At 41.9% G+C, this 21,163-nt stretch overlaps 1 protein-coding gene across 4 annotated transcripts in view; it reads right to left on the reverse strand.

The window, feature by feature from the left end:
• YTHDC2 (YTH N6-methyladenosine RNA binding protein C2) overlaps window positions 1-21,163 on the reverse strand; it is a 1,035,502-nt gene that overhangs the window by 197,915 nt on the left and 816,424 nt on the right. For all 4 annotated transcript variants that reach the window (XM_078675531.1, XM_078675532.1, XM_078675530.1 and 1 more), the window contains one exon: window positions 5,198-5,375. In XM_078675531.1, the coding sequence (XP_078531657.1) occupies window positions 5,198-5,375 (178 nt within the window). The remainder of the gene's footprint in view (window positions 1-5,197; window positions 5,376-21,163) is intronic.

Here is a 21,163-nt window from a genome sequence, read left to right on the forward strand (position 1 = left end):
ACATTGATAAATTCAAGACAAGATGTGAGTTTGCTGAAATCTTTAGAAAGATACAAGACAAGTTTTTTTTTCCAGAATAGTCTATTTATGGACCCAGACAATGGACACACCAACCTGAAGAAATAAGTCTAAAATCAATCCACCACTTTGCACAATAGCTCCTGGAGTATGGCCCTTTGAAGAGGCTGTTGTAAATGAAATTGAGGAATAATCCCGAACATGGATCATTTCAACAATTTAGCAAAGAAGGAGAACATGGCATTGGACACCTTCAGCAAGAAGAACCATCTGGTTATCAGACCGGTAGACAAGGGTGGTGCCATTGTAATACAAAAAAAAAGAAGATTATAGAGAGGCATGCTTTACCCTCTTATGAGACGAAAGAAACTATGTGACTCCAGATTGATCCTATATATATACTTCCACTTTAATATCGTGCTTGTGCTAAGAGACAAACATCACCACTAAGGATTAAACACCTTGTGATCTTCACAGTGCATTTGAACAACATACACAAAGCACTATGGGAGTAGTAGTTTGGTGATCGCAGTCACGTTTTGCACCGTTTAAAAGCATACTCGAGCGCAACTGGGCGCTTGTGATCCAATCCGTGAACAAGGCAACACGCCATAACGTTGGATAAATGGAAGCAGGCGCTTGAAACATTCGAAATAAAGCCATTTGCAACTGTATTGAGCCTCACTCTGTTTGTCTTGCCAAGAGGATGTCAATGGGCTGCCCCGTGCCCATATTGTGAGGCCGCCTAGAAGGGCCAGGAGCTCCGGTAACAGGGAAACGCATTGTGCTTCTTTGAAATGTTAATTGATGAGTTAGGCTCACTCGCGCCTCCTAACCGAAGAAGGAATGACACTTGAGCAAAAAAGGTCGGCGCATGGAAGGGATTCAGGCAGAAGGACATTCTGTCATGATCGTGCAGTACAATGGTGACTTTCCTAGAGTTTAAAAATCACAGGAGGGCAGCGGTAAAGTCAAACTCGCCTGACTCTCCGAAGATATATTTCCACTTTAATATCGTGCTTGTGCTAAGAGACAAACATCACCACTAAGGATTAAACACCTTGTGATCTTCACCGTGCATTTGAACAACATGCACAAAGCACTATGGGAGTAGTAGTTTGGTGATCGCAGTCACGTGTTGCACCGTTTAAAAGCATACTCGAGCGCACCTGGGCGCTTGTGATCCAATCCGTGAACAAGGCAACACGCCGAAACATTGGATAAATGGAAGCAGGCGCTTGAAACTTTCAATATAAAGACATTTGCAACTGTAGTGGGCCTCACTCTGTTTGTCTTGCCAAGCGGATGTCAATGGGCTTACCCGTGCCCATATTGTGAGGGCGCCCTGAAGGGCCTGGAGCTCCGGTAACAGGGGTACGCTTTGTGCTTCTTTGAAGAAAAATAAATATATATATATATATATATATATATATATATATATATCACAAACACGACCACTTGGAGAAGTAATCCGAGGACACAGCGGGGATTTCGTTGGGAGTCCTTTATTTAACAAAGATGCGGCATAATGCATTTTGGCTGGAATTGCCTTCGTCAGATGCCTCCTGCATCAGGGTTGAAACTACTCCCTCTTTTGTAGTACTGCGGCGCTCCCATTGGCGGGAGTTCAGCAAATCACGCTCCATCCAGGGCACCTGTAGCTGGCTTGACTGACTACAGGTCCCAGCATTCACCTGTTTGTGTAGGCACTGCAGCGTGAAATATAGAACTCTTGTGAGTGCTGAGTTTGCCAGGCAAAAGGGGGGTCTTGATGCTTGATATATATATGGGTAGATTGATGAAATCATAATTGGGGTGCAAAGTGGGGATGTTGTTCTGTTCTAGGACAACTCAATTAAAGTGTGTGTCAATGAAAGAAACCCATTCCTAAGTTTCACAATAACAACCTGGGTATCCTTTCTATATTTTAACATCACTGCAAAAGACGGAAAGCTTTTCAGCTCCCTGTACTCCAAACCCACCGCCCCCACAACAGTTTGTTACACTGTAACAGTGCATTTTAGAGAGAATTTACTGGTGGGTCAGTCCTTACGGATTAGGCAAAAGTGCTTGGATCTCCAGGATTACAAAATTGAAGACAAGAAACTCACCAAGAAACTGACAGAAAGAGTATCCTGTGAGGATCATTACCAAGGCACAGAAGAGAGTACAAAATGTTCCTAGAGAGGCCATGCTGGAGACTAACATGAAGCAAGACACCATCTCGTCTTTGTGAGTATCTATAACTCCTCTTCCTTCTAACACTATCAATGGGATCGTAAATAGACATTCGCGCATCCTCACTTTAAACCAACTGACCTTCAACGAACCACTGTTTTCATTGAAGCAAAATAAAAAGTATTAGGGACAGACTTGTACACAGGCACAGGAATCCTGAACGTCAGACCACCCTATGGGGCCTCTCCCCGGTTACAGGACATTTTCCTTGCGGAAATTGCTCAGTATGCCCTGTAACATCACAATCCAAAACCATTAATCTCGGCCTTTCCACCCCCTGGGAGAAGAGGGGACATACTAACTGCAATAGTAACAACATGATATATGTCATTACCTGTCCATTTGGCCTTCGGTACATAGGAATGACAACTAGAAAAAGCTAAAGTACCATCAGATGCAGAAAAACATCAATGAAACTACTGCACACTTCTTTGAGAGAACCCACAGTGACAAAGACCTACACTGGCCCATTATCGAGAAACTCTCAGCTCAACCTGGGGGCAATAACAAGCTCCTTATAAAAGAGCAAAGACGGGTTTATAAATTACAAATGCACAAACAGGGACTTAACGACAAAATACCATGGAACAAACTTAACATCCGTTAGTCCCATTCCACGTTATCATGACACTTAATACCCCCAAAACTAGATTTACATCATGTAAATGGCCCCTCTTTTATAACGGTAAAATGCGCTAACCTTTCACCGCACAAACAACCATACCCCCCTCTGGAGAAAAAACATTTAAATACCATAGGGCAAGTTCCTCGAGAACACACACTTGCAGACAGGGGTAACGGTATGCTCGAAAATACCTTGGTTAGGACACAATCAGAGATAATGTTTTTCCAAAATGGGGCCACATGTACACATCTGGTGAGATGAACCATGACACAAGGGACCATTCTTTTCACCTCTCTGTTTGCATGCAATTTCACACACAGCGGGTCTAAAAGTAAAAATCCTTTATATCATAGGGTTACCTCCTGTTTATTACTATATAGGTTGCTCCACATAGGGGATTATGGGAAGTCATTCTCCCATGATTCTTGGTAGGGTTAATGTGTCATCCCAGAGTAACAATCCACTTATTTGTATGATCCCACCATATAATTTGCATCTCCAGATTTTCCAGGTACTGAACACACATTATTACTACGGGCCACATATATTTCTCCACCGCCACGAGACTCACCATTATCATTGGCGCGGGGAGACTACATCTCCCATGATTCACAGCACACTACCACACACTCATTCGGGATTATTACGTATGTCATTTTCTTTTTTTGACTGTTTTATTGATTTTAATACAACATACAGCATGGATACCCGAATTGTGAGAAGCAGTGTTTAGCATTAGAATATTACATATGTTACAGAGAGAAGCAGTCTTGACACCAGTTGTAATCACATTCTGTTTGATTATTATGAAAATTACCATCAATGAGGATAGGAACCTTAGTTTTAAAGCCGGACAGGAAGGGGCTGAATAAGAGGGGGGGGTCCAATTTCTGCCTGCCCTTGGGTCCCACCCTGCTGTCTCTGTTGTGTCCCCTCCATCTCCTGCTTCCAGCCCATAATAGGTCATCCAGGGGGACCAGATCTTTTTGAAACTTTGAGGGTAGCCTCTTGCCTTGAGGTCACTCTTTCTGTCACCATATACATATCCATGCTGGCTTTCCACTCTGTAAGAGAGGGGAGAGTTGAGGCTCCCCAATGACAGGCTATTTCCCTTTTAGCCACTACTAGCCCCAGGTTGCATAGCAGGAGTTTGCTACGTGGCAAATCTATTTCAGTGGGTGTTAGAACTGGAGGTCTCTAGTTGGCTGAGGTAGGTACCTTAGACCAAATAGGGACCCTTGCTTCCAAGTGAGGGAAAAGAAGGACACCTTCTCAGTTAGCCCCTGCTCACCCCATAGGTAGCTTGGCACGAGCAGCCAGGCTTATCTACAAGGCAAATGTGTAAAGTCTAACTTGATGAGCACTTTGCTTGGGGAATTGTGATTTGTATGGAAGATTTATCAGTCAATCATCCAAGATTGTGTATGTCTGTTTACCTTGTGTGAAGGTGTGATACCTCAACCACTATCACATTGATGAACACTCACGGTGCAGATGACGTGTGGAAGAGAAGAACTGCAAACCGTTAGCCTACCCCCAAAGTACAAATCTCAGGTATTTTTCATTATAAATAAAAAAGACATTTAGAAGATCTGAGGAACCATCCAGTCCCATATCAAAGTGCCTGAAAAATCTGGTGGGGGGTGACCATTTTGGTTTTTGTTTCCTCTGGAATTCTTCAAAAAAATGGAACTGAGGATCAGGTATCACTTTTCTTTGGAACTATAAAATGTCTATAGTAGCACCCCTTCTCTCCTAAAATTTGGGGAACTTAGTTCTTTTTCCCTGTCACGTAGAAATATAGTTGACTTCTTTATGTAGATGTTTGTGCGGCAGGAAAGGCCATGGTCACAGGTGGAGCAAAATAATTTTCACGACCCACTGGTCCGAGGTGATCTTCCATCATTTTGCCAGGAAATCTAGGTACCCCCTTCACAGGTGAAAAGTGGTACTTTGGAGCAAACCCTGTTGTCTGCCCCCTTTTTTAGGTTTATGGTCTTCTTTACACCTTTTTCTAAAACGAATCTATATCTCCATTGGTTTATAACAGGCACATGTAAACACAGAGAATTATATATTACTGTGCGATTGTTAATATGAAATTCTGGAATGCTCAGATGGAAAGATTGAGTCATAAGAAGTAAAAATATTCACTACAAAAATAGTACTCTGCTGACGTCTCCTCTCAAATTTCTTTTTTTTTTTCTTTTTAAAGCATGCATCAAGAAATATTTGAAAAGATTATCATTCTTTTACCCTCCCAAACACTATAAAATTATACATTTTTTAGGCTTTACAATTCATAAATATACATACTTTTCCAGACGATGGGGGAGATGGACTTGCACAGGGACTAGGGTAAGTACTACTGTCTGTTGATTTCACAGATGACTGATCCGATCTATCGTCAGAGCTTCTTTTTGGGTTCAAAATTCCTCTTTCTTTGTATTTTGCTTGCTGATGAAGCACAGAAGATGGAGATTTTGCAAGGATCCTTTTGGAGGAAATTCAGAGTAATCAATTAACCCTAAGCTCCTTTTTCTACATAGCACAACAGTATTAACATTAATTTAACTTTTATGTTGCTACCTTTTAACGTCAAACACTAATATTAAATTACTTACTTTTGGTAGTCTGAATTCTGAAGGGCTTCTGTGTGCTTTACAAGTGAGTTACCTTTGAAATATCCCAGTGCTTGGCTGAAGCCACAAAAATCTTTTTCATATGTTATCCCCGCTGTTTTGCATGTCGCAAGGTGCTGCGCTGACGAGATGTGGCAATACCCTGGGCTATTAATAGGACTGTTGTGACATTTATCTCAGTTCCTTAGATTTTTTTGTTGCAGAGGGAAATGTTAAAGTAGTAAATAGGGCAAAGCAATAGGTTATACAGAGTTGTCAGGAGAAAACATGGGCCCCTCAGAACAAATGCAGACAAAAGTAACTTTAAATCTCATGGATACTACTTCCTATGCCCATTCCTTGCATTTGAAAGACTTTTCCATCAATGAATAAAACAACTTTGCTGGGCGCAAGCAGAGAGTGTAGCACTCAGACGGGAAGCCGCCACTGGGCCATATGCAAGATACCAATGGCAGCAGCGTGGCAGGCAAGTCCCCCCCAGCATATATCCAAGACATCACAAGTTAGGCAAAAGCAACAGACGACATAAAAGGCAAAAGCATTGCGCAACATAAAAGGCGAAAGCAGTGCGCACCAGTAGAGTTGAGTAGTGGGATGTTATGTTAATAATACACAAACACAGGACCTAACAATTTGAAATATAATGTAATAATGTAAGTGATGGATGTGCATATTTGCCGTTGACAATTGTTGTAATACATGTAAAGATCCAATAAGGAAATTTAGAAAAAAAATGAGGAAACTCAGAAATGCGGACTAGAGTCTCCTCAACTAATTATTTTCTGTAAAATGCCACCCCACCACTCCAATCAAGGTAATAATGTTAGAAAAAGGTTGCCTTTGTAGATTATTGCTGATATCTAAACACCCCACAACGTACTGTCCCAGCTACACTTCCTCTGAGAGAGTGTGGATATTTCCTTCAGTGGGAGTCATGCTAATAACTCTTCATATAAAAACTCAGGGCTAGATGTGCAAAAGTTAGAAATAGTGGTTTTCTAATTGTGATTAGCGATTCATAGTGGGTCGCAAATAGACCTACCACATAATTATTAATGAGATAGGTTGCAATTTGTGACACACTACAATTCGCTTGGGGTGAATGTGTGACATTGATCCACATTCTGTCCATCATTGTTGTGTTTGCAGTTTACACTACAATTCGCTGTCATCTCTTGGATGGTGGCCTGCTCGGGTCAGCAGACCACCATGTCTGTTAATGCTTATAAATAAAGCACTTTTTTTTTCAACACAGCTAATTTTCTTTAAAGTAAAATAAGATGTGTTTAAAGGGAAAAAGTGAAACTTTGAATTTTCATTTTTTAAGAGTAGTCCTTTCAACGCCTGCCTGCTTTAAAAAAAAAAAATGTTCAACCATTCTGAAAGAGGAAGGTTCCTATTTGCGAATGGGTTACCACCAACTTTCAATTGGCGTTAAATTGCTAATGTTTTGAGACTGCATTTCGGTCACAAAACATTTATACACACGATTTTATTTGGTATTAGGAAGGGACACCCTCAAATAGCCCCTTCCTAATACCGAACCGCAAAACCCAAATTGCGCATTTGGGCTTTATACAACCCAAAAGTTTTTTTTAGATAGAATTGGGGCATTTGCGACCTCGAACATGCTTTGTACATGTAGCCCTAAATCTCTTTCAAAATAATTACTGCATTGACTGAAAACGGAATTGACCAAATGGTAAGTAAAAAAATGCAGGGGGAAAAGGAATTGGAGAACAGCAGCAAGAGTGCAGGGAATGTAAATGGGGAGCATAAAAAGGACGGGGAAAGCAGTCACAGTAGTTTCTTAAAAATAAAAGTAAATGGAGTGAAGGTTAGAGGGGGTAGAAACCCCTTAAAAATATGAATATCCCATGTAGGAGGATGGGTGAGCAGACAGGGGGATACTGTGAAAAGCTACATTTAAAAAGAAGAACATGGATGTGGCACAAGGGGAAGGAGGGCAGGGAACGTAGAGGGAGCATAAAGAGGAAAAAGAAATAATCCACACCACACTCTGTAAACATAAAACGTGAGGAGAAAGGAAGTGGGAGTAGTCTGAGAGGGAATCTCCCCATCATTAATTTAAATACAGAGGAGTCGGACAAGTGCTGGCAGGAAGAGAAACAAGTATTTACAATGCAACGGTTTCGCCTTTGCAAAAGTTAGAGCTATGGGCATTGTAAATGACAACATTTTTATTTTTGTGTTGGTTTTGAAAACAGATAAATAAATGGCATTCTCATTTACAATGCCAATAGCTTAATCTCTCGCAAATGCCGATATATCTCTCGTAAATTTGATATAATGCTTAACTTGGATGTCCAGTCTTACCAATCAGCCCCATAATTAGTTTCTGGCTATATAAAAGCAAGTGAAGACCCTTGTGAGGGAGAGCCAGTAGGTTGCTGTAGAAAGACTATTTGGGATTGGTTATTGGAAAAAGCTTCTTTACTTTCATGGGGCCATCAGTAGGTGTTTAAAATATCGCACATAATCATCTCAAAGAGTAAGTGCACCCCTCCCAAACACTGCTCTACATTACTCACAAGAGCCCCCTTTTGAAATAAAAATTGGTAATCTTGTAAGTGTTAACAGTGAACATTGGACTGGGCAACCATACGATCAGGGCTTTAAGTGGGCAGGATCTTGTCGGTGCTCAGCACCATCAGTTCTTAAAAGCAGTTGCCGAAACAGATCCCTATCGCTATCGGGCTCTCCATTTTTACCCTCAAGGTGGGGGGAAACAAAAAAAACTTTATTCTGCAATAGTAACACCTGTCACTGCTTTTGATGTAACTTCAAAGTGACTAATTTTCAGTTTTTAATAACGCAAACATGAGCAAAAGTTACACTACACAAGGACGTTGTTGTAATGTTCCTTTTTATTTATTTGTTTCAATGCAGAGAAGTCCTCCCAGTGACATAGTTATAGTTCTGGAATAGAATGGTTAGACCCTAGCTCTGAGTTAGATTCTTTTGTTACTGTATGAAGAGCCTGCTGTCAGTTGGGTATATGAGCTGTTCTACATCTTCATCTTCAAGAATAAATGCATCCTAAAGAAGATATGTTTTCTGACTCTTCATTTTCAAGAAAGAACCTACTATTCACTGGCAACGAGGATGGGATACGAACCCACGCGTGCAAACCACTCCATCAATAATGGTATTACTTAGGTAATCAATTTTGTTGAGACCAAATTTATACTTTTCTCGCTTGATGGTGAGATTGTTAGTAGCAAGTCTGTCCAGCACTTGACGAACCCTTTCTGCATGTTCTAATTCATTACATCCATACACTAAGATGTCATCTTGGTAAACAGAGACTCCTGAAATGTTGACTAGTACCTTTTCCATAACTCGTTGAAAAACGGAGGCCGCAGAGACCAAACCAAAGGGAAGCCTGACAAATCTAAAGGTACCAAAGGGGGTTACAAAGGCAGTTAAATCTTTAGAGGATTCGTCAAGCAAGATCTGAAGGTATGCAGACTTTAAATCAATAGTGCTAAAAAATCTTGCACCACGCACCATGCTCAGAATTTCAGAAATGTTAGGTAGGGGATATTTGTCAACAAGCACACATTTATTTAACTGCCTAAGGTCCACACATAGTCTCAGGGACCCATCAGCCTTTCTTGCAGCCACCACCGGAGCCAACCATGAGGTTCCTTCAACCTCCTCAATGATCCCTTGAGGCTTGAGCTTTTCTAGCTCCTTTAGCATTTCATCCCTAACAACAAAAGGGACATTTCGTACTTTACTGGATACAGGCACAGATCCTGGATGTAATTTTATCTTGTGACAATAGCCTTTGAGACATCCCAATCTTTCCCCAAAAACATTAGGATATTCCTCCATTAACTGAGTTTGCAAAGATGATTCATTCATTGAAACAGTGGAGTGTTTCACAGATTTGAAAGTTTTTTTAACAATAATGAGAGGACTGCTGTTAGGATCAAGCATGACCCAAAGATCCTTTTGATGCCACCAACTAATTATACTATCCCCTTTCTTTGAGACATAAACCTTGCCTGATGTAAAACGATTCTCATATTCAATTAAACCCACAAAATAACCACTTAATTCTATGGGATCCCCACCATAGGCAGTAGGTCGAATATCTGGTTTCAATAATTTGACTTTGGACTTCAAATTTTCACTAAAAACTTGTTAGAAACAATGGTAATTTTCGCACCAGAGTCAAAGAGAACCTTTGTTTTATGACCTTCCACCATTATGAAGTCTAAAGGTCCATCACCACCAACTTGAACAACAATTTGTCCACACTCGAAATCATGTTGAACATTGTCATCACCATGAGAGACTTCACTAACACTTTGTTTAGTAGCTTTGATCCTACAAGCATTCACAAAATGTCCTTTTTTTTTACAATACGTGCACGTGACATTCAAAGCTGGACAAGTCTTGTCATTAGCCCAATGTCCAGAACTGTTACATCTAAAATATTTATTTTCTTTGTCAAATTTAGCATTAGTCTTATTAAATACTTTCTTTTTAACGTATTTCTTAACTTGTGGTTCTTTAGATTTACAGGATGAATTTGTTTCAACTACTGAAACATCTTTACTAGGATCTTTGTTTAGATCTTTTTTGATTTCTTTTACACATTCCAAAGAGTGTTCAATTCTTTTAGCTATGACTAAAACTTCATCTAAAGATGGTTCATCCTTGAGCCATAATTCATCACGTACTTTCCATGAAACACACCCAAGCATAAACTGATCCCGTATCCTTTCTTCAATGAGAACATCAAATTTACAGGTTGATGCCAAACGAATCAGTTACATAGTTCTCAATGCTCTCACCTTCCTTTTCAATGCGTGTTCCAAAATGATAACGTTCTAAAATAGTGCTGACTTTAGGCAAATAATGAGCATCAAGTTTATAGATACACAGTTCAAACTCATTCAAATTTACTGCAATATTGTCAGGGACATCAGCAAGATAATCAAAGACATCCTGCCCTTCTGGTCCAAAACAGTGCATAAGTAGGGCTGTCTTTCTTTCGATGCTTAAGGATGTTCCACAAACACGAGCATAGCGTTCGAAAACCTTTTTCCACTTGGACCACTTAATTGGTGGATCCCCTGGAGATTGTAGAAAAAACGGAGCTGCAGTGACATTTTGCATTTTCCCTTATAGTAGTAGACTATATAATTATAGAAGCTGTGTATGTCAGTGTTAAGACAGAGTGACACAGGTTGTAAATATGAACGTGTCAACACTAGTTTGTACTAGAATGCTGTGCGTGTGAGCGTTGTAAAACAGTGACACACGTTGTTAATATGGACGCTGTGCGTGTCAGCGCTATAACAAAAGGGCACACTTTACTCTTATTGAAATTGTGTGTTGTTTTTTTTAATGCTGTGTGTGTCAGCGTTGTAATGCAGCAAACACACTTTGTGATTAAATGTAAAACGTGTCAACGCCGTACTTCATCAACACACCTTTCAAATAAATGCTGTGCGTGTCAGCGTTAAAACCAAGTGACACGCATTATAAATATCAATGCTGTACATCTGCGCTGTGATCTCGTTACACCTTGTAGATTTAAAAGCTGTGTGTGTCAACACAACGCTGTACTGCAGCAAAACACCTTACAAATAAATGCTGTGCATGTCAGCGTTAAAACTAAATGAAATGCATTTTAAATATCAATGCTGTACGTCTGCGCTGTAGTCCTGCAACACCGTGTAGATTTAAAAGCTGTGTGTGTCAGCGTAGAAACAGAGTGACACACGAGATATAAAGATTGAGTGTCTAGTTAGGGAATGTGTTCAATGTTCTCTTAGTGAGAAGAATTTGAAAATTAGGACTCAACCCATGGAATTGAATTTATGAAACTACTCATTTCAAGAGAAGGGATTCCTGAAACGTTGCTCACCGACAATGGTGTTCAATTGGTCTCTAGTGAAATGGAAAGTTTTCTTAGTAATTGTGGTACTACTCATAAAAAGTGTGCTTTATATCACCCTGAATCAAATGGTACTGTGGAGAGATTTAACAGGGTTTTGAAAGAAACTGTGTCATTAGCTAAGCAAAATGGTCTCAACTGGAAAGATGAGGTTTCAAAAAGAGTTTGTGTATATCGTTTTGTTCCTCATTCTGTAACCTTTTCTCTTATTTCGGGGTAGACAACCTGACAACATTCTTGAACCACCTTGGGTTAATACATTTCTTTCTCTAAAAGGTAAGGTGTTAGACACTACTATGTGGCAAGACAAGGAGGATAAAAAATGTCACAAGAGCAAAGAACATTATGATTTAAGGCATGCGGTAAAAACGACGAATGATGCTCTTGGTGATTTTGTAAGGATAAAAAAAATAGGTTTCTGTGTCTCTGGTTCAAAAATTTCTAAACCCATTAAAGTTATTAAAGTGTTTGATAACGTTGTAAAAACATCTGATCATAGGATTTGGAATTTGAACTGTGTTGATGTGTGCAAAAACATGTTAAATACCAATTCAAGGATTGTTGCTGACAGGACTCCTGTACGTAGATCGTGTAGGAATACTTCTAGTCCTTATTTACATGATTATATTACTTAAACTTGTTTGTTGTTTTGTTTTGATGCATAAAGAAAGGAGATATGTTGGAATGTTCCTTTTTATTTATTTATTTCAATGCAGAGAAGTACTCCCAGTGACATAGTTATAGTTCTGGAATTGAATGGTTAGACCCTAGCTCTGAGTTAGATTATTTTGTTACTGTATGAAGAGCCTGCTGTCAGTTGGGTTGGTGAGCTGTTCCACATCTCCATCTTTAAAAATAAATGCATCCTAAAGAAGATATATTTCCTGACTCTTCATTTTCAAGAAAGAACCACTCTTTAACAGACATGTTAATTTTTTGAATGACAGTATGTTGAGCGGATGCCAAGGTTGAACCTGCAGCCCTACGCCATAACCTTGCCTACAAGAGCTGAGACATGTTTAATATTCTATACAACGAAGTAATAGGTGTTGATAATTTGTACGTGTAATGTTACTTATTGTGTTAGATAGCTGGATGAATAGATAGAAGCAGCAAAATACGAGTCGGGCAGTACACTATGCACAGATTTTTAGCGCAAGTGTTTTAAGCCACGTTCTTAATTATAACAGCCACGCCCCTATGGGAGACTCCACCCCCCTCCAGTTTTCTCATCTGACTTAAAGCCCTGCTTAAGATCTTTCTAAAACGAGTGAGTGAGAGAGAGAGTGTGTGAGTGTGTTGGGGGGGATTTTGAGGCAGGAAGAAAGTAGACTGGTAGCGGTGGCAACATGACTGAGTGCCAAAGCGGATCGCCAGTCATGCCAACGACTAAAAGTAGCCACCCGCTGTAACTCTAATTCCCTCACCACTTGGGCCATGTGTGTGGACTTAGTGGGGCTCTTCAGGAGGGGGACATGCACATAGTTTCCCACTGGAAGGAAAAGGCTGGCCTTTACAAACAATGACATGAGCATTAGTGGCAAAGCCTCCATTTTGACAACCTTAAATAAGGAGGAAAGGCACAGGACTTTCAGCGTAGATGGCAACAACAGGGTTGCGTCAAACACCTCCTTTGAAACAGGAGCAAAAGAGGTGTACGCAAGCACAGATCCATCACAGCTCGCCTGGCACAGAGGCATCCTCTGACAAAGCATAGTTCAATTTCAGCTTCCCACCACAAACTTTTAGCTAAATCAGCCAATTGTACCAAAGATAAAAAAAATACTCTTCCGTTTGTGTTTTGTCGCTTTCGAGCTCGTGCATTTAACATTAAGCCAATTCAGCTGTTACTGTTCAAATACAAACTGCCCCAGAAATTGATGTCACCGCTTTGACACGTTCAAAGGTGGCACGGCGAAGATATCAATACTTCACTTTAACACGTATTTATGCAAAATAAGCACATGCTCTAAACATGAAGACAGGCGTGCTACAAATGCGTGGAAACAGCAGCTCAGCTATATCCAAAGGCTGCCTTGTTCTGGAAACGGGGCGCCCTGGCAAAGACATCCTCGTGTCTGTGCGGAGCGCGGGCGATATCTCAAAATGCAGCGCCATTGCAGGAGGGGGCAAAATAAAAGTTGCCGGCAATTTGTCACGCCAATTAAAATATTTTTGGGGCATTCATTTCTTTTTAACTTGTTTTGCATAGCACAATCTATTAAGCTGGGTCACACGGAGAGAGCAATATTTTCTATCTAAAATGATGTGTACATCGCTTGACCAGCTCAATGGTTTAGCAAAAGGGAAAGGCAGTGATTAAACAGTTTCAAACAAGGTGTCCCGCTGATTTTATCAAGTCTGAGGAATGTGTAATGAAAAGCGAGAAGCTGACAGTGACGGTGCAGGAGAAATACAGACTACCGTCTCCGAAGCATTTAAGAGGGTCCAATTAGAGATCAGATTTTTTTTGGGGGGGGAAATCTTTTTATTAAGATAACAGGCTCCAAAACAGTTACACACTGTACAGCATCTGATGATAAGTGGACATACAGAAGGCAAAAACATGCATAGAATCATCTCGAACATCTTGGCCTGCATACAAAGACTAGGATTCATATACAATATTAGCTAGCGATCAGATTTAAAGGGCCGGAGCAGCAGATTTACAGACACAAATCAATGAGCGAGGCATCACTGTTGAAGATGACGGAACTACCGACCCCAGTAAGCGGGATCATTACCCCGCGGCACAGGATACATCAGCCCAAGATCAGTGGGAGGCGCAGACCGCGCACCCCAGAACCGGCAGCGACCGCTCTCACACACTGCAGCGAGCCACGGAAAACACACATTACATGTTTTGTGAATTTTACGACCCGTTTGGCACGATCATGAAAGCACCCATGGGGCACGGCCGAAGAAAGGCTCGTGTGCAAGGAGATTGGTGTCCGCGGTTCCCAAATGATCCATCCTTTGAACTACCCACAAGGCACCGAGAAACAAGCGCCTTACTTCCTGCTGGCTTAAAAGCTTTCTTATCTTTATGGGGCCATCTGTTGGCCCCATAAAGAAGATAAGAAAGCTTTTACGCCAGCAGGAAGTCAAGTCAGCCAGTCTGAAAAGGACGGGGCTTACTGAGAAAGAAGAACTTCACTAGGATCTCTTCTCCAATGGCTGGCCACCGTTTAGGAGGCCAGCCAATCGAGAAGAGGGTTGAGGCTTAACCTCGTTAGTGATATTTTCTCCATCTCATTAAATCTCGCCAGCGAGACTGCGCATGTGCGCAGCCTACGCTAGCCGAGACTGCGCATGTGCGCAGCCTACGCTAGCCGAGACCTAAAAACAAGACAAGAAGCATGATAATGAAAAAGAAACAGAAAACAGCATTTTCATCAAAAAGGGCTTTAACATGGTCGGTTAGTCAGCTTGGTGAATGTATTCAGGTTGGAAAAATCGATGAAAAGGAGGAATAAATACGCCATCTAGCTGCAGGTTCCTCCCCTTTAATATATTCCCCAGGTCCCACTTTAGATTGCAAAACTTTTTACTGCAACAAATAAATAAATACGGCCAGGATTTGTAAAGCGCAGCAAATCACCCATGAAGGTTTCAAGGAGCTGAATTGTAAGGGATTTGCCTAGAATCACGGGATGCTAATGCCGAGACTCGTACCTGGTTCCCACTGACGCCAAAGTCTGCAGCTCAGGCCGTTACACCACACCCTCAACTCACGCTGCTATGTGGTGCCATGCGGCTCCATGTAGGCTTCACCCCCGCTCCCAAAGTGACATAGAGAAGAGAAACATATAAGTGCCACACCTATGCGCTGATTATCAGTTTCTTACTTGACTCTTTCCACACCCTTGGAAACAGAGCCCAAAACAAATGTCGACACCAGTGTACAGATATATCACTTGGGACCTTTTGAAATGGCAAAAAGGGGCCACTTCACACACCAGGAGGTGGAAGGGCAGTGAGCACTCTGCGGTAAAATAGAGTATCCAGAGTAAAGAGCACTGCCAAAGGTAAGTTACTTGTTCTTCCGATGGATACTTCCGATAGCAAATTCATCACCTTTATAATAGATACTAAAGCTGTACCTCCCAAGGTGGGATTTGAGGAGTGGATTCAGACTGAACAATCCTAAAGGACCCAGCAGGTGAAATGTCCTTTCCACCAGACTCGGCTTTCACTGGCATGGTGCTTGGTGAACATGTGCACCGATGCTCACATTGTAGCTTGGCAGATGTCAAGAACAGGCACTCCACGTGGTGCAATAGGCTCTTAGAATTTCCAAAGGCTGTTATTTGGCTAATATATTACAGATAGCAATGCAGAGCACTACCACCTTGACAAAGTCCTCTTCAGCACAGACTTTCCTTTATTTGCCCCAGAGAACCCTAAAAAATACTGATCATCCAGTTAATAGCCCTTAGTACGATTGATATAAAGGCTTAAAGTCCTTCTGGAGTCCAATCGAGGAGCCTCTCCTCTTGAGGAGTGGGGAGGAGCAAAGAATGTTGACAGAGTAATGGATTGGCAAATGTGGAAATGAGTAATGACTTTTGCAAAGTAGCCATCTGATTTCTCAGCACCAGTCTCTCCAGACAAAAAAGTGAAGTAGGGCAGTTATACCGATAAGGCCTGAAGTTCACTCAAACGATGAGCTGAAGTGACCACAAAGAGGCTGACAATCTTCAAAGTCAGAAAATGCAACAAGCAGCTATGCATCCACTCTAAAAGAGTACACAAGAGAAACATCAAGACCAAATTAAGGTCTCACTGTAACCTCACAAAGGGCTTAGGAGTGAACAAGTGTGTTAAATCATCAAGAAACCGAATTGCAACTGGTGATTTAAAAAAGAACGATTGGTCCTGCAAAAGAAAAAAGGCCAAAATGGCCGACAGATATCCTTTATTAGTGCCCACTGAATGGCTTTGCTGGGTCAAAGACAAAACAAATAATAAAACGTCCAACAGTTTCAGACAGGGTTTCCTTTGCAGTCTTCACACCTGGCCATACATTTGTCCCAACCCCAGCGTACTTGCCCTGTGAAGATGGACATCTGCCAGCAATGATGACATCACAACCTCAGGTGGTAGATCAAATACAACCAACTGTCGCAGCTCAATGTCCATGCATGGAAGTGTAGATTTTGCAGGTTCAGGTGCAGAGCAATGCACTACTGCTGCGACAAAAGATCCTCCCAGAGTAGCAATCTGATCGGAACAGACACTTATACCCAGAAACTCTGGGTAGCATCATCTCCTGGCCCAAACTGGAGCCACTACGATGACTTGGAGCCAGTTGTTCATGACCTTCAGAAGTCAGAGCACGAGAGACAATGGTGGGGAGGCATACAGTAGTCCTGTGTTCCACTCCAGCCTGACTGCATCTCATAATGAGAGTTTGTGTGGGAACTTCAATGTGCAAAGGTTTTGGAACTGCATATTCTCAAGAGTGGTGAGAAGGTCTAGCTAGGTTTCCTCCCACTGTTGGAAGATGTCTTGCCCCACCTCGGGATGCGGCTGGCATTCCTGATCCATCAGATACATCCAACTGAGCTTGTCCACCCTGGGGTTCAAAGATCTTGGCAGGTGGTTCATGATCAGGAAATTGTCTTGACACTACAGCAAATTCCCTAGGCACAGAGCCTCTGGGTACAGGACCCCACCCACCCTGCTGATTGCAGTACCACATGGTCGTGGTGTTGTCGGCGAGAACATGAACAACTGCTCCTTGCTAGATGGCAGGAAAGCCTTCAGCGCCAGACAAATACCCAGCAACTCCTACAGGTCAATATGGAGCCGGGCTTCCCCTGGAGACCAGAAAGTTTCTAAGTTTGAAGGCACACTTTCCACCGAGATGAACCTGACCCCTGTATCCATCATGGTTAGCCTTAACCTTTGACTTTGATCTAGCCTGGTACAACCAGTAACCAGAGTTGGTGCTTTGTGCCTTTGGGTGCTATTTGTAAGTAACACTTAAAAAAATCATATCTCCAGTTCTACTTACTGAATATGTGTTGCTTTGGTGTTTTTTTATTTAATAAACTTTACTCTATTTTTAGAGTATGCACAGGGCTTGTGCTTTGCTTGAGAAATCTACTGCCTGCTTTTAATTTAAAATTTAAAAGGGGCTTACATCATGCCCTTCCTTTTCATTTGTTTGTGCGCTTGCCACTTACATTTCCTCTGTTTTTATTGGTTATAGTACACCATTTCCTGTTGTTCTCCATTTCTTCTTCTTATCGGTGTCCCGACGCTAATGTACTCCTTCCCATCCGGTTGAACTTCTTTGTTATTTCAATTAAGAGCGAGTACGCAGCTTTTTTCGAACCACTTCTTGGCGACTGCTTCTTACAGAATTTAAATTGAACATTTCTTTTATTTGGTTCAAGTTCTTCACATATTTTTACATTTGTAGGCACAGGAAGATTAAGCCGTTTGCTTACATGATGTTGGGCCGATGCCAAGAATCGAACCTGGTTCCCCCCTCTAAAGTCGACACCTCCTGCTGCAACACCACATCCTCTCCCCTCTCTCCGAGCCTTGCTTTCTTCAGCTATCTGAATGGAAGGCGCTTTAAGTAAATCAATCAGAGGTGTAGCGAGGATGTCATATGTACTAAATACACTCGATTTGACTATCATTGGACGCCTATTCATTTCAGTGGTTTTGCAAATTACCAAACCAATTGCCTAACAATTAAACATTATTTTATTTTTAATTACTCTAAGGCGTTTATAACATCTATCCCCAAGGCAAGACTTCTACAATGGCTACAGCTTGTAACTTTTAGAACTTGAAAACAACTTGGAGTTTTGGCATCATGTGAATTTGGGAAAATTAGTTTACAGCTTTGTCCCCTTTCAAAATGTATTTTGTGCAACCATCAGCAAATATGTTTTCTTCTTGCTTCCCCCATCGCCTTTGCTTCCTCATTGTTGGTGATTGTACTCCTCTCACCCTGTCCCCTCCATGGCCTCCGCTCCCCCTCCTTCCAAAATGAACTCAACCCATTTGGCAGATTTGCTTTCAGTAGAGATAGGATCTTGCTCCGAGAAAAGCTGCTTAACGCCTTTATTATGCAGCAATGCTTTGAACCAAATTGCACCTCTTTCAAACTGTTTACTGTTTACTCAGTACATTGGAGCTGTTACACAGCCCTAAAACCAAGAGATACAGGTGCTAAACTCTACAAACCACCTGTCATTGTTTACAAAAACACAATCTACAGCCTGCAGGAAGTAGTTTTATTTCACCATGTTTTCTGTGGGTTTTGTGTGAGGGAGTGGTAATTGTTATACATTCCTAATCAGTTAAATTCTCACGCTTGCAGTTTAGTAAAATGTACTTTAAGCTTTACATGAGCACCAATTACATTACACATTAATTTATGTAGTCGCTGGAAGTTTAAATCATTTTCCAGAACCACAGCATGTTGAGCCATGCCGAGACTTGAAAGGTGGTCCCCTGGTCCGAAGTTGGCAGCTCTGACTGCTAAACCACATCCTCTCCTCATCTCTTGAGTGTGTTTTCTGGGACAGAGCCAAGAGCACAAAATTCCCTCCAGAAGTTCACCTAGCGCGTAATGTCTTCACTTGTGTTGCTTGCTTGCATTTACTAGCAAACACTCCGTATGAGCGCATCTGCCGGATGTCTCTCTCCTCCCGGGTCTTGCAGCCTCCTCCCGGATCACACCTCGTTGGTTCTAGTCTCATTTTATTTATTTCTGTTTCCACAGATGCAGCTCCCATCTTTTTGACATAATTAACTCCCATCCAATAAACTACTGATCTCTGGTTCTTCTAAATCATTTCCCTTCAGACTCAGGGATGAACATTAAGTTCTCTGTGCAGAGGCACACAAGGGGTCCCTGAGCCATGTCACCTAATCTCGGTGTCCGGCCTCATCTGTATTCACACTGCACTTGTCGGGTACCTGTTTTCTTTTCTTTGCCCTCTCCCATTTACCTAATTTCCCCGCTTTATAATACCACCAGTAACAGCACAATATATTGCCTTTCTCAATTTACAAGACATAACACTTTAACGGAATTTCATTACTCTTATATTGGACAACTAACTCACCAAGCTACAGCAACGTACCAAGCTACAATTTATAACAAAAAACTGCTTATTATTAATCACATAGTCAAAATCTTTTGCGTTTTCCAATGCGTCTTCTAAATTGCACAGCTTTTATTTAGTGACTTGTGTCAGTCACCCTGAATGGAATGTGATGATTCTTTGAGGTGGATTCTCACCCCCCTCATTTAATGCTTCAGTTTATTACACCCCTTATGTAGGGGGTGGTGCCAAAAGAAATAGACCAGCAACCCTAGAGATCTCAACCTCTTTAGCTCAGTAATTCACAGCGATCCTCCAATGGTATCAAGTGCATGCTAGTCAGTGGTATGAAGTCATTCACACATCACCCTCTAAGGGTCAGGTGGAGCCACCACCATTCTTTCTCCTTTTTCTTTATGGGTTGGGGTGATGGGAGGTCTAGGAGGGAGTATGTTATGATGTATTTATAGGCAGCTGCTATCGTTTCCCTCTGTTCAAATGAAGCGTCAAGTCCACCAAATTTTAAAATAATACATCTTTCACCTACATGGAAGGCCCTAAGTAGCTGTGTCAGCCAGTGATGTTGGCCTCGGTGCAGATGGTGCTGGTGCTGGTGCTGGAGAAGAAACCACTGGCAACAGAAGTAGGCGTTGGCAATGATGCAGCTCCACGAGGCATCAGGAATACACACTGTGGCAGGTGTCTGTGGGCAACTGGAACTAGAGGAACACCTGTCAGCAGTATCCCAATCAGGGGCCCATCTAACTTCACAGGACCCGCAAGTGCAACAGAGTAAACTCAAGAATTAATAAACAGCCCCATGATGCTGCAGGAATTGCGTGGGATACCACAAACTCGGGTAGATTGAAAGAGATGCTGGTTTATGAACAGGGATTGGAGCTGGCAGTAGCCCAGAGGTCGGCAAAGGTTCTTCCCCAGGTGTGATGTCCACCAGCTCTGGCATGGAGGAGGAGTCCAGTGGAGATGGAGAACATTGTCCCTTCTTCTCCTCTTATTATGCTTCCTTATCTTTTCCATATAAGACTCAAGTAAGTGTGCGACTTAGGTCTTAACATCGAATACCACAATACATTTTTGCTCCCACTCCTTTATCACCTTTGTGTGCTTGAGGCTACACTTCCCACACGACTTGGAGTTGTGCCTCAGCCCCAAGCACCACAAACAGAAATGTACATCAGACCATGGCAGGATTGAAAGCCTGAAGTCTTAGGAGGAGGCATCCCTATAACACTTCACAAATAACTAATTTCTGCTAAGTTTCTTCGCAGAGACCAGCTCCGAATCTGGGTCAAAGGGTGGAGAAAAAGAGGAGATATATCAAGGCTCTATGGTGGTTCTACGTGTATTTAGTGACGTCACATCCGTGCAGTAACCAATGTCGAGATGGAACAGAATTTTACAGATCCAATTTGGAGCCTAGGGCTATTAACAATGTGACATGTCTAGAGGAAGAAGTATCCATTAAAACATGAGTAATCGCTAACATTTTCCCAGGGGCCTAAAAGTTTGGTCATCGATGTTACCGAGGGCAGCATTGATGCCAGTGGGGTGGCAGTAAGAGGAGGGGACTTCGAGGGGGATTGGTAGTAAGGTGGGTGTAGGGTAC

The sequence above is a fragment of the Lissotriton helveticus genome, chromosome 2_1, assembly GCF_964261635.1.
Source record: "Lissotriton helveticus chromosome 2_1, aLisHel1.1, whole genome shotgun sequence".
Lineage (NCBI taxonomy): Eukaryota > Metazoa > Chordata > Amphibia > Caudata > Salamandridae > Lissotriton > Lissotriton helveticus.